General features: G+C 48.4%; 1 protein-coding gene across 1 annotated transcript; it reads left to right on the forward strand.

The window, feature by feature from the left end:
* Nucleotides 1-272: 272 nt before the first annotated feature.
* LOC115416096 (mannose-1-phosphate guanyltransferase alpha-A) lies at nucleotides 273-11,993 on the forward strand (the record flags this gene model as incomplete). The annotated part of the gene is made up of 6 exons (XM_030129803.1): nucleotides 273-422; nucleotides 4,787-4,884; nucleotides 4,963-5,009; nucleotides 8,281-8,373; nucleotides 9,975-10,143; nucleotides 11,362-11,993. Coding segments are annotated over 6 exons (658 nt in total), but the record flags the coding sequence as incomplete, so codon positions are not given.
* Between the last annotated feature and the right edge of the window lie 259 nt (nucleotides 11,994-12,252).

The raw sequence follows: 12,252 nt of genomic DNA on the forward strand, positions 1-12,252 counted from the left end.
GGATCACTACTAGGAATCAGCTTTGGTTTCTACTCAGCGCTGACACCATCAAAGTTAGAATCACTCATGCATTTACATTTTTTCGCGTGCATAATGAAATAATAATTAAATATTTCTGCAGGGTGGACTGTAGGGCAGAGGCTTCACGTTTCTCTGGAGCTTAAAGGCCTTCAGAGGTTGTGAAGCTACTGAGACGCTTTTCACAAACTAGGAATTTAAGGAATCGCAGGAATGAGAAGGATGCTGTCCCCAGTTTGTACCATAAACTAAAGAGCTGTGTGTTTCAGAGAGGAGCCGACCAACGGCTGGCACCGAGCAGAGGCCATCCGGCTGGAGCAGGACATCTTCACCGCTTTGGCCGGACACAACAAACTCTACGTATACAAGACACTGAGCTTCTGGAGCCAGATTAAGTCTGCAGGGTGAGTGTGTGTGTGTTCCAAGTGTCCGAGTGGGCAGTGACACAGTGGACATAGTGTCCGAGTGGGCAGTGACACAGTGGACATAGTGTCCGAGTGGGTAGTGTCCGAGTGGGCAGTGACACAGTGGACATAGTGTCCGAGTGGGCAGTGACACAGTGGACATAGTGTCCGAGTGGGCAGTGACACAGTGGACATAGTGTCCGAGTGGGTAGTGTCCGAGTGGGCAGTGACACAGTGGACATAGTGTCTGAGTGGGCAGTGACACAGTGGACACAGAGTTGGTGTCAGAGCCAGGACACACACTGGACTGGACTGGACTACAGTAACCTGGGACTGGACTGGACCGGACCACAGTAACCTGGGACTGGACTGGACTGGACCGGACCACAGTAACCTGGGACTGGACTGGACTGGACTACAGTAACCTGGGACTGGACTGGACTGGACCACAGTAACCTGGGACTGGACTGGACTGGACCACAGTAACCTGGGACTGGACTGGACTGGACTACAGTAACCTGGGACTGGACTGGACTGGACCGGACCACAGTAACCTGGGACTGGACTGGACTGGACCACAGTAACCTGGGACTGGACTGGACTGGACTACAGTAACTGGACTGGACCACAGTAACCTGGGACTGGACTGGACTGGACTACAGTAACCTGGGACTGGACTGGACTGGACTGGACCGGACTACAGTAACCTGGGACTGGACTGGACCACAGTAACCTGGACTGGACTGGACTGGACCGGACCACAGTAACCTGGGACTGGACTGGACTGGACTACAGTAACCTGGGACTGGACTGGACTGGACTGGACCACAGTAACCTGGGACTGGACTGGACTGGACTGGACTACAGTAACCCTGGGACTGGACTGGACCGGACCACAGTAACCTGGGACTGGACTGGACTGGACCACAGTAACCTGGACTGGACTGGACTGGACCGGACCACAGTAACCTGGGACTGGACTGGACCACAGTAACCTGGGACTGGACTGGACTGGACTACAGTAACCTGGGACTGGACTGGACTGGACCGGACCACAGTAACCTGGGACTGGACTGGACCACAGTAACCTGGGACTGGACTGGACTGGACCACAGTAACCTGGACTGGACTGGACTGGACCGGACCACAGTAACCTGGGACTGGACTGGACCGGACCACAGTAACCTGGGACTGGACTGGACCACAGTAACCTGGGACTGGACTGGACTACAGTAACCTGGGACTGGACTGGACTGGACTACAGTAACCTGGGACTGGACTGGACTGGACCGGACCACAGTAACCTGGGACTGGACTGGACTGGACCACAGTAACCTGGACTGGACTGGACTGGACCGGACCACAGTAACCTGGGACTGGACTGGACTGGACTACAGTAACCTGGGACTGGACTGGACTGGACTGGACCACAGTAACCTGGGACTGGACTGGACTGGACTACAGTAACCTGGGACTGGACTGGACCGGACCACAGTAACCTGGGACTGGACTGGACTGGACCACAGTAACCTGGACTGGACTGGACTGGACCGGACCACAGTAACCTGGGACTGGACTGGACCACAGTAACCTGGCTGACTGGACCACAGTAACCTGGGACTGACTGGACTGGACTACAGTAACCTGGGACTGGACTGGACTGGACCGGACCACAGTAACCTGGGACTGGACTGGACCACAGTAACCTGGGACTGGACTGGACTGGACCACAGTAACCTGGGACTGGACTGGACCACAGTAACCTGGGACTGGACTGGACTGGACCACAGTAACCTGGACTGGACTGGACTGGACCGGACCACAGTAACCTGGGACTGGACTGGACCGGACCACAGTAACCTGGGACTGGACTGGACCACAGTAACCTGGGACTGGACTGGACTACAGTAACCTGGGACTGGACTGGACTACAGTAACCTGGGACTAGACTGGACTACAGTAACCTGGGACTGTCCAGACGGCGTAAACCCGGCCCAGCCCAGACGGGACGACATTAGAGCGCCAGGTTTGTAAAACCTAACAGACTGGTCAGGGTTAGAGAAGCACCGGCCTGTGCCTGAACTCAGACAGACCTGTGTGTTGGCTAATGGACCTCAGTTCCTCTAATCAGAACAGAGAATCCCTTAAATGCCAGGTAGAGGCTAGCACAAACAGAAGTGCGCTCTGAGGTGCATGCTGGGTAAATACTAAACTTGTGGGGCTTGGTGTGTAAAGTGCTGTTAGTTGAACACAATATTGACCCGTACAAGTTCAGTGTCTTCTCCTCAACAGTGTCATCCAGCTGTTTGGAACAGCTGGTCTTTGCAGCTGACTCCTCTGAAGTGTTGTTGTCACTGCAGGTGTGTGTGTTACTGCGTCAGTCAAACGGTCTTCAGTGGAAATTAAAAGCACATCAGGAAAGTCCTGTTTATGCCCTGGATGTGTTCCACTCACTGAAACACCAGAGGGCTTTTACTTAGAAACCTTAAGGAAGTCTAATAAGTGTCATAAAATGAACTGTACTACTTTGTATTTTTAATTCAATTTTTTATTCAAAACAGTCTCAGAACATATTACACAGGACATCATTGGTACCAAGTACTGTTCTGTTTTTTTTTTTTGTTTTGAAAAACAAAAAAGGCGTTAATATCGCTCATTGAAAGAAGGAAAAAGAAAGAAAAAATAATTTTTGAATCTTTGTTGTGTGAATATTATCATATAAATATAGACTTTACAGTGTGATACATAACAGGAGTAATTTGTGAAGACCAGTTCTGTTCATGGTCATCCTACTGTGTAGAATAATAACGTGAATAGTAATACAGATTATATATATATGCAAACCAACATTTACATTCACTTACACATACATTTATCTACATGTATAAATGATGGCGGACGTGTCCATGAAGCACACACGAAGAAAAAAAGAGTGAACTGCAGTACTTTTAACATCATAAACGTAAACGGATCAAAATAAATGCACGAAATACAATAAGTTCTATTCTTTGAACATAGTAGGTTCCATTCACACTGAAGGTACATGTGTCCATATGTGACCTGGATCTGATCTGTTACAGACAGTCTGAACAGCACTCATCTGACCCAGAACACTGTCATATCTGGTCCTAAATCTGACCCAGACCACTGTCATATCTGGTCCTAAATCTGACCCAGACCACTGTCATATCTGGTCCTAAATCTGACCCAGACCACTGTCATATCTGGTCCTGAATCTGACCCAGACCACTGTCATATGTGGTCCTAAATCTGACTCAGACCACTGTCATATCTGGTCCTAAATCTGACCCAGACCACTGTCATATGTGGTCCTAAATCTGACCCAGACCACTGTCATATCTGGTCCTAAATCTGACCCAGACCACTGTCATATGTGGTCCTAAATCTGACCCAGACCACTGTCATATCTGGTCCTGAATCTGACCCAGACCACTGTCATATGTGGTCCTAAATCTGACCCAGACCACTGTCATATCTGGTCCTAAATCTGACCCGGACCACTGTCATATCTGGTCCTAAATCTGACCCAGACCACTGTCATATGTGGTCCTAGATCTGACCCGGACCACTGTCATATGTGGTCCTAGATCTGACCCGGACCACTGTCATATCTGGTCCTAAATCTGACCCAGACCACTGTCATATGTGGTCCTAAATCTGACCCAGACCGCTGTCATATGTGGTCCTAAATCTGACCCGGACCACTGTCATATGTGGTCCTAAATCTGACCCAGACCACTGTCATATGTGGTCCTAGATCTGACCCGGACCACTGTCATATGTGGTCCTAGATCTGACCCAGACCACTGTCATATGTGGTCCTAAATCTGACCCAGACCACTGTCATATGTGGTCCTAAATCTGACCCAGACCACTGTCATATGTGGTCCTAGATCTGACCCGGACCACTGTCATATGTGGTCCTAGATCTGACCCAGACCACTGTCATATGTGGTCCTAAATCTGACCCAGACCACTGTCATATGTGGTCCTAAATCTGACCCAGACCACTTTCATATGTGGTCCTAGATCTGACCCAGACCACTGTCATATGTGGTCCTAGATCTGACCCAGACCACTGTCATATGTCATATATGTCATACTGCGTCATGGAAGAGTGGCTTAAATGTCCTGACCTGCATTTGAGGAGATACAGAATAAATGAGAACGTACACCTGAAGTGAATGTTCATCTGTGCAGTGTTTGATGGAAGACACTTCCACTTTAACACTTCCACTGAGGCTCAGAAGCAGAAGTGATGGAGGTGCTGACGTTCAACCAGGACCATATGCTGCTCTTCCAATCCAAACAAGCTGACTCTGATGTTCTGTTGCTGTTCTCAGATCTGCGATTTATGCGAGTCGACTGTACCTGAACCAGTATCACACAACTCACCCTGAACGACTGGCGTCTGACACGGAGGGAGGGCCCAAAATCAGAGGTGACGTTGACCTGCTGTCACTGTGGTCTGTCCGTACATCAGACACACGTCTGTTAACATGTCCTGTCATTTTCACAGGTAACGTCTACATTCATCCAACTGCCAACATCGACCCCACAGCTACGGTAAGAACCTGCCAAATGCCCCCAGCACATCCAATCCACCAGGCGTTAACACCCCCCCCCCCCCCCCCCCGTTGACAGACAGATGGAGCTGCGTTGACACAAACGCACCGCTCAGCTGTTTTAGCTCTGCTGTCATGGGTCAAAATTGGATTGGATTTTGAAGCAAGCATTATTTTAAAAAAAATAAGTTGTCTTCACTTCAGTCTCACTTATAAATGTGTTTTTGGGAGATGTACTATTGATCAGCCCGTAACTGAACTACAAAGTGAAAACAACATGGAACCACTATTGACTAAAGCAAAGGCTGCATCCTGGTCTGAACGTCTCAGATCACACCCAGACCGTACGCTGGGCTCAGACGGATCCGCTCTCATCCGCATTCATGGCCTAAAATAGTGTCTGTTAACGCTTCTTTCATCTACTCGAAGTTCAACAAGATCTGAGACGCTCGTTAAATGACTGGATGAAAGCCTGCTGACGATAATGAATTCGAAGCCCACTGTTTTTTGTGCAAGAAAAACACCCAAATTAAGGAAGTTTGGGTGTAAAGGCATCAGGCGGAGAAACAGAACGCTGTGGAAGCCACCAGCGAAGGCCTGTCAGAGCCATTCAGGATGGGGTTTCATGTTGGGTTTTCATACTTTTCTGAACAGAAGAGACATAACAGGGTGTCATATATTTGACTGTCCTGAAAAAAGGACATAATTAACCTGAACATGGACGATTAAGCCTTAAATCTGACACTCAGAGCTCTTAGAAATTCCACAGACTCAATAAAGGATGATGTTATATTTACCTCACAGATCTGTGTGAAGAAGGTGTCCAAAGTGTAATTAGTGTTTAGCAGAGATGGAGATGAGTGGAGCCCCCACCTGTCATATATGGGTGGAGGTGGAGGTGGGGGGGTGTTCATGGGTGGGTGTTGTGGGCAGCGGGGTTCATGGGGGGAGGGGTTTGTGTGGTTCATGGGTGGAGGGGGGCGGTGGGGTTCGTGGGTGGTTCAGGTATGAGCTTCAGCAGCTTCAGCGTCACAAACCTCGGTCACAGACTAATGTAAACCTGAGGTTAGTGGGTTGAACCGTGGTTCCAGACGGTTATGGAATGAGAATGTACGGTCTAAAAACTGACACGTGGTTCTTCAAACCTGCAGTTGTCCTAAAAACAGGCTCCTACAGCCGGATTCTCCTGTCAGTCTGCTTTTTTATTGGTTCCTGAGTCCTTTGGTTAGCAGCTCACTGCTAATGGGCTAAAGTGCTAATGCTAATGCTAGGTGCTGTGTGTCCAGAATGCAGAGGTCCCGCCCCTTTCCATTATCCCATGGGACCTTATCTGGGAGACAGTTGTGTTGGAGTCGATGACAAGAGACAAGTCCTGAACTCTTCTGTCAGTATCACACACATGATGAGTGTGAGTTTGAAAGATCATTTTACAGCCGCAGCAGTCACCATGTGTGGAAGAACTGGTCACTAATGCACTGGACTACAGGTCCCATGGTTCCACTGGTCTACAGGTCCCATGGTTCCACTGAACTACAGGTCCCATGGTTCCACTGGTCTACAGGTCCCATGGTTCCACTGGTCTACAGGTCCCATGGTTCCACTGGACTACAAGTCACATGGTTCCACTGGTCTACAGGTCCCATGGTTCCACTGGTCTACAGGTCCCATGGTTCCACTGAACTACAGGTCCCATGGTTCCACTGGACTACAGGTCCCATGGTTCCACTGGTCTACAGGTCCCATGGTTCCACTGGTCTACAGGTCCCATGGTTCCACTGAACTACAGGTCCCATGGTTCCACTGGACTACAGGTCCCATGGTTCCACTGGACTACAGGTCCCATGGTTCCTGTGGTCTACAGGTCCCATGGTTCCACTGGACTACAGGTCCCATGGTTCCACTGGACTACAAGTCACATGGTTCCACTGGTCTACAGGTCCCATGGTTCCACTGGACTACAGGTCCCATGGTTCCACTGGACTACAGGTCCCATGGTTCCACTGGTCTACAGGTCCCATGGTTCCATCGGACTACAGGTCCCATGGTTCCACGGGACTACAGGTCCCATGGTTCCACTGGACTACAGGTCCCATGGTTCCTGTGGTCTACAGGTCCCATGGTTCCACTGGACTACAGGTCCCATGGTTCCTGTGGTCTACAGGTCCCATGGTTCCACTGGACTACAGGTCCCATGGTTCCTGTGGTCTACAGGTCCCATGGTTCCACTGGTCTACAGGTCCCATGGTTCCTGTGGTCTACAGGTCCCATGGTTCCACTGGACTACAGGTCCCATGGTTCCACTGGTCTAGAGGTCACATGGTTCCAGTGGTCTACAGGTCCCATGGTTCCACTGGTCTACAGGTCCCATGGTTCCACTGGACTACAGGTCCCATGGTTCCACTGGACTACAGGTCCCATGGTTCCACTGGTCTACAGGTCCCATGGTTCCACTGGTCTACAGGTCCCATGGTTCCACTGGACTACAAGTCACATGGTTCCACTGGTCTACAGGTCCCATGGTTCCACTGGACTACAGGTCCCATGGTTCCACTGGTCTACAGGTCCCATGGTTCCACCGAACTACAGGTCCCATGGTTCCACCGGACTACAGGTCCCATGGTTCCACTGGACTACAGGTCCCATGGTTCCTGTGGTCTACAGGTCCCATGGTTCCACTGGACTACAGGTCCCATGGTTCCACTGGACTACAGGTCCCATGGTTCCACTGGACTACAGGTCCCATGGTTCCACTGGTCTACAGGTCCCATGGTTCCACTGGACTACAGGTCCCATGGTTCCACTGGACTACAGGTCCCATGGTTCCTGTGGTCTACAGGTCCCATGGTTCCACTGGTCTAGAGGTCCCATGGTTCCACTGGTCTAGAGGTCCCATGGTTCCAGGTGGATCTGATCCAGACTAGTCCAGTCCTAAATGCTGTTGGTTGTAGTTTCTCAGATACAGTCTGGAGTTAATGATAGAATGGGTTTAAGTCCAGATGAATATTAGAGTCAGATCTGCTTCAGTGTCTGCACATGATAATCCATGGACTGGACCGGTTCTACCAGTGGAACATGTACACATCTGTTGGATAAATGGACACAAACCTACAGATACGTGTTAGAACACACCATCAGACAGATTTCAACAGTTCAACCAGTGCTTTGGTCATGTGTTTTCTGATTGGTCAGATTTGACATCTTCAGTGTGTGAGGCAGATGCTGTAGATGTTCTAGAGCAGAGTTGACCACTGGTCTGTCCTGTCCTGTGTCAGCTGGGTCCAAATGTGTCCATTGGAACTGGAGTGAGTATCGGCGCGGGGGTCCGAGTGCGTGAATCCATCATCCTTCATGGTGCTACTCTACAGGTAAGGCTCCGGTGACGGCTGGTGTGGTCCTTCATCCGTTGGTTTCATCACTCCTTTAGTTTGTGCACTTTTTTAAAGGCCAACAGCTGTTTTTTTTTTCTTTGCACTCGTGGGAATGAGTGTTTTCATTTGGAATGAGGTGTGTCTTAACTTCATTACACATCTGCTCAGATTTTTATCAGAGGTTTAAAAACAGAGCGACTTCACTGAGCAGAAGTGGAATTGAACAGCAGATAAATAAAGTGTGTGTCAGATGAATGTGTTGGGTGTGTGTCGGCGTCAGATCAGCCTTTTATTAGAACTGGATCCATACTTCTACACTGGCTTCTGTTGAATTAACCCAACTCCAAACCATATTGTTGCCTGTGCTTCTCACATAGATGTGATTTGGAGCGCAGTGGAGGCAGCTCTAATGGAATCTGCCGTCTCCAGTGATGACTGTGGGCCTCTAACTGAGTTTCCTCTGCAGCCCGCTCATTGATTCCATTGCATAATTGCCCACAGCGACAGTTTGTTATCTGAGATGTAGTTGTAAATAAACGGCGAGTACCAGCTGCGTCCACATGACTTTGGACTTTTCAGAACCTCATCTCTGCGTCTGTTTATTTTAAACAGACGCAGAACTGTGGTTCACCTCCAACTTCTTGAAACTCAGTAGTGATAAAACAAATGCTCCTCATTGGCACAAAATCCACTCTCTCCAAAACCAACACCTTTTCCCTCATTATCGACAGCTCCTCAGTCTGCCCCTCCCCTCAGGTTCACAGTCTGGGTGTCATCCTCCATGGCCTACTGTCTTTCAAATCCCACATCAATAACGTCACCCGGTCTGCATATTTCCACCTGCGCAACATCAACCGTCTCCGCCCCTCCCTCACCCCCCATACCACCTCTATTCTTGTGCACAGTCTCCTAACCTCCCGCCTTGACTACTGTAACTCCCTCCTATTCGGTCTCCCCCAACAGTCCCTCCATAAGCTCCAACTGGTCCACAACTCTGCCGCCTGCATTATCACCAAAACCCCCTCCCACCACCACATCACCCCCACCCTCCAGGAACTACACTGGCCCCCAGTCCAACAGAGAACTGAATTCAGACTCCTCCTGTACACATTTAAATCCATCCACAGTCTGGCTCCTCAGTACCTTCAGACCTCCTCCATGTCCCCCCTCCAGTCCGTTCCCTCAGGTCCTCCTCCTCTACCCTCCTCACCGTGCCCCTGTCCTCCTCAGCACCATGGGAGGCCCAGCCTTCAGCCACTCTGCTCCTCAGCTCTGGAACTCCCTCCCACCATCCATCCGTCACTGTGACTCTCCCCACATTCAAATCCAGACTCAGAACTCACCTGTTCAGAACAGCCCACCCCCATAAGCTCTACTGTCCATTCTACTGCTTCAGTTCTATATAAAGTAATTATTTGTTTTAATCTGTTTATTTCTTTGTATTTTATGGATTGTTTGTTTTATCTTGTTGTACAGTGTCCTGGGGTGTCCTGACAGGCGCTTATAAATAAAATGTATAATTATTATTATTATTAAACACGATGTTTTGTCTTTTCATTCTTTTCACTTGTGATGTTTGTCTTTGTTTTTTCCGTCAGGATCACTGCTGTGTTTTGAACAGCATCGTGGGATGGGACAGCACCATCGGCAAGTGGGCCAGAGTGGAGGGGACCCCCAGTGACCCCAACCCCAATGATCCATATGCAAAGATTGACAGTGAGACCCTCTTCAGAGATGGAAAACTCACACCCTCCATTACTATTCTGGGTAAACACCGTCTGACCTTAAACTACAAACCTGCAATCCTCAGATGAGCTCTTCAAATATTCATTATATTCAGCATCAAAACAGGAATGTTTCTGGGCAGCATTCTTAAAAATGTTCCCTGTGACCCAACACAAGATTTTCACATTTCACATAAAAATCATGTGGCTGGTTCAGAAATGAGTCAAATTCACTCATTTCATTTTCAGTCTTTTTTTTCTCAGGATTTTCTTGATATAAAGTCTGTGTCTGAAATCACTCACTGTATCTTCTTCAGTGTCGTAAACATAATAAGGCTGTTGTGTCCAAGTGCAAATCATCACATGTGATAAAAATCCCCCAGTGTACCATGAAAAAGGGTGACATGATGGGTCATATGTTACAGATTTACACCGGGGGATTATTACCTACCCCCCCCTACCCCCCCACCCCCAAAAAAAAAGAAAAAAAGGGAGGGTTAGGGCTGTTGTTTTGGTTCGGTTGTTTGTTTGTTTGTTTACACTTTAGCAGTAAAACGATTGGTTGAATTCATGGGTTTAGAGATTATCACTGACCCTGAACAGATGTGATTACATTTTGTTAAAAGTAGGTCGAAATTCCAATTTTTTTATACATTGTTTAAATTTTTTTTTTCCCATTTCCTTATAATGGATGAAATGTCTATGATGACATCAGCACACACATACACATGATGACATCACGCAAACACATGATGACATCAGCTGGATCTATGTCATAATAAGCTACAATATGTGCGAGGGGTGGGGCTCGTTGTGCCTATTGTCATTATTATTATTATTATTATTATTACAATTATTATGACCATGTTGCTACTTGTTTAATCATTTTTAATGTGCAGTTGCCGGTCTTTTTTTTCCACACTGGAATAAAATAATAAACAGCAGAATCAACACTCCACCACAGACGTGCACATGTGAACAGGTTCAATGGAACTAAAGCCTAATAATGTCAATAATCCATATTATTCCCACTTCACCTGTCTGCCGTCCCACTGCTGTGGCTGATTGGTTTATTATCACATGTATTTGAAACTGTCGACTGTTGCCCCGGTAACAGCCCATGTGCGCTCAGAACAGGTGGGTGTGGTCATGTGGGCTGTGATGGGAGTGTTGTCAGATAAAGGGGACGTGGGGGGGGGGGTGTATACGTCACACCTCAGCCTGTGCACAGACTGACCCAGGCCTCACTTCGTCTCCTCAGGTTGTAACGTCAGCATCCCGTCAGAGGTGATTATCCTGAACTCCATCGTCCTCCCACACAAAGACCTGAACCGCAGCTTCAAAAACCAGATCATCCTGTAGTGGACCTGGACCCCCGCACCGTCACCCATGGACCTGTAGTGGACCTGGACCCCCGCACCGTCACCCATGGACCTGTAGTGGACCTGGACCCCCGCACCGTCACCCATGGACCTGTAGTGGACCTGGACCTCATGGACCATGCACTCAGAGACACTGGGTCCAGGACGTCCAAACATCTGGGACGTTCACTGAACAGCTGTGACAGACGGGTGTGTGTGTGTGTGTGTGTGTGTGTGTGTGCGTGCGTGCGTGCGTGCGTGTGTGTGTCGGCGGTACCAGACTGAAGCTCATCACAGCTGTTCTGTCATCGTCCACAGGTTTATGTGGTTTTAATACCAGCTGTAAAATGACGTCACACACCAGTTTAATGTAAGTGCTTGGATGGAATGCGGTGGAAAATGAACCCTCTACGTCACAGGTGTCAAACATGCGGCCCGGGGACCAAAACCAGCCCTCCAAAGGATACAATTTGGCCCATGGGATGAATGTGTGAAATGCCAAAGTTACAGATATGAACAGTCAAGGATGTTGAAATCCTTTTAGGTCAATTCAATCTGAAGTGGGTCAGACCAGTGAAATACTATCACAACAACCTGTAAAGAATGAAAAAAGCTATTTTTTCTCTTTTGTTTCAGTGTAAACAAAGTAAAATTACACAAAAATGTTTATATTTACAGACTAGCCGTTTACAAAAAATGTGAATAACCTGAACAAATAAGAACAGCCTGAAATGTCTGAAGAGACATACGTAGAATTGTACCAATACTCTGTTAGTAAATGTTTTGTGTAT

Source organism: Sphaeramia orbicularis, unplaced genomic scaffold (genome assembly GCF_902148855.1).
Source record: "Sphaeramia orbicularis unplaced genomic scaffold, fSphaOr1.1, whole genome shotgun sequence".
Taxonomy (NCBI): Eukaryota; Metazoa; Chordata; class Actinopteri; order Kurtiformes; family Apogonidae; genus Sphaeramia; species Sphaeramia orbicularis.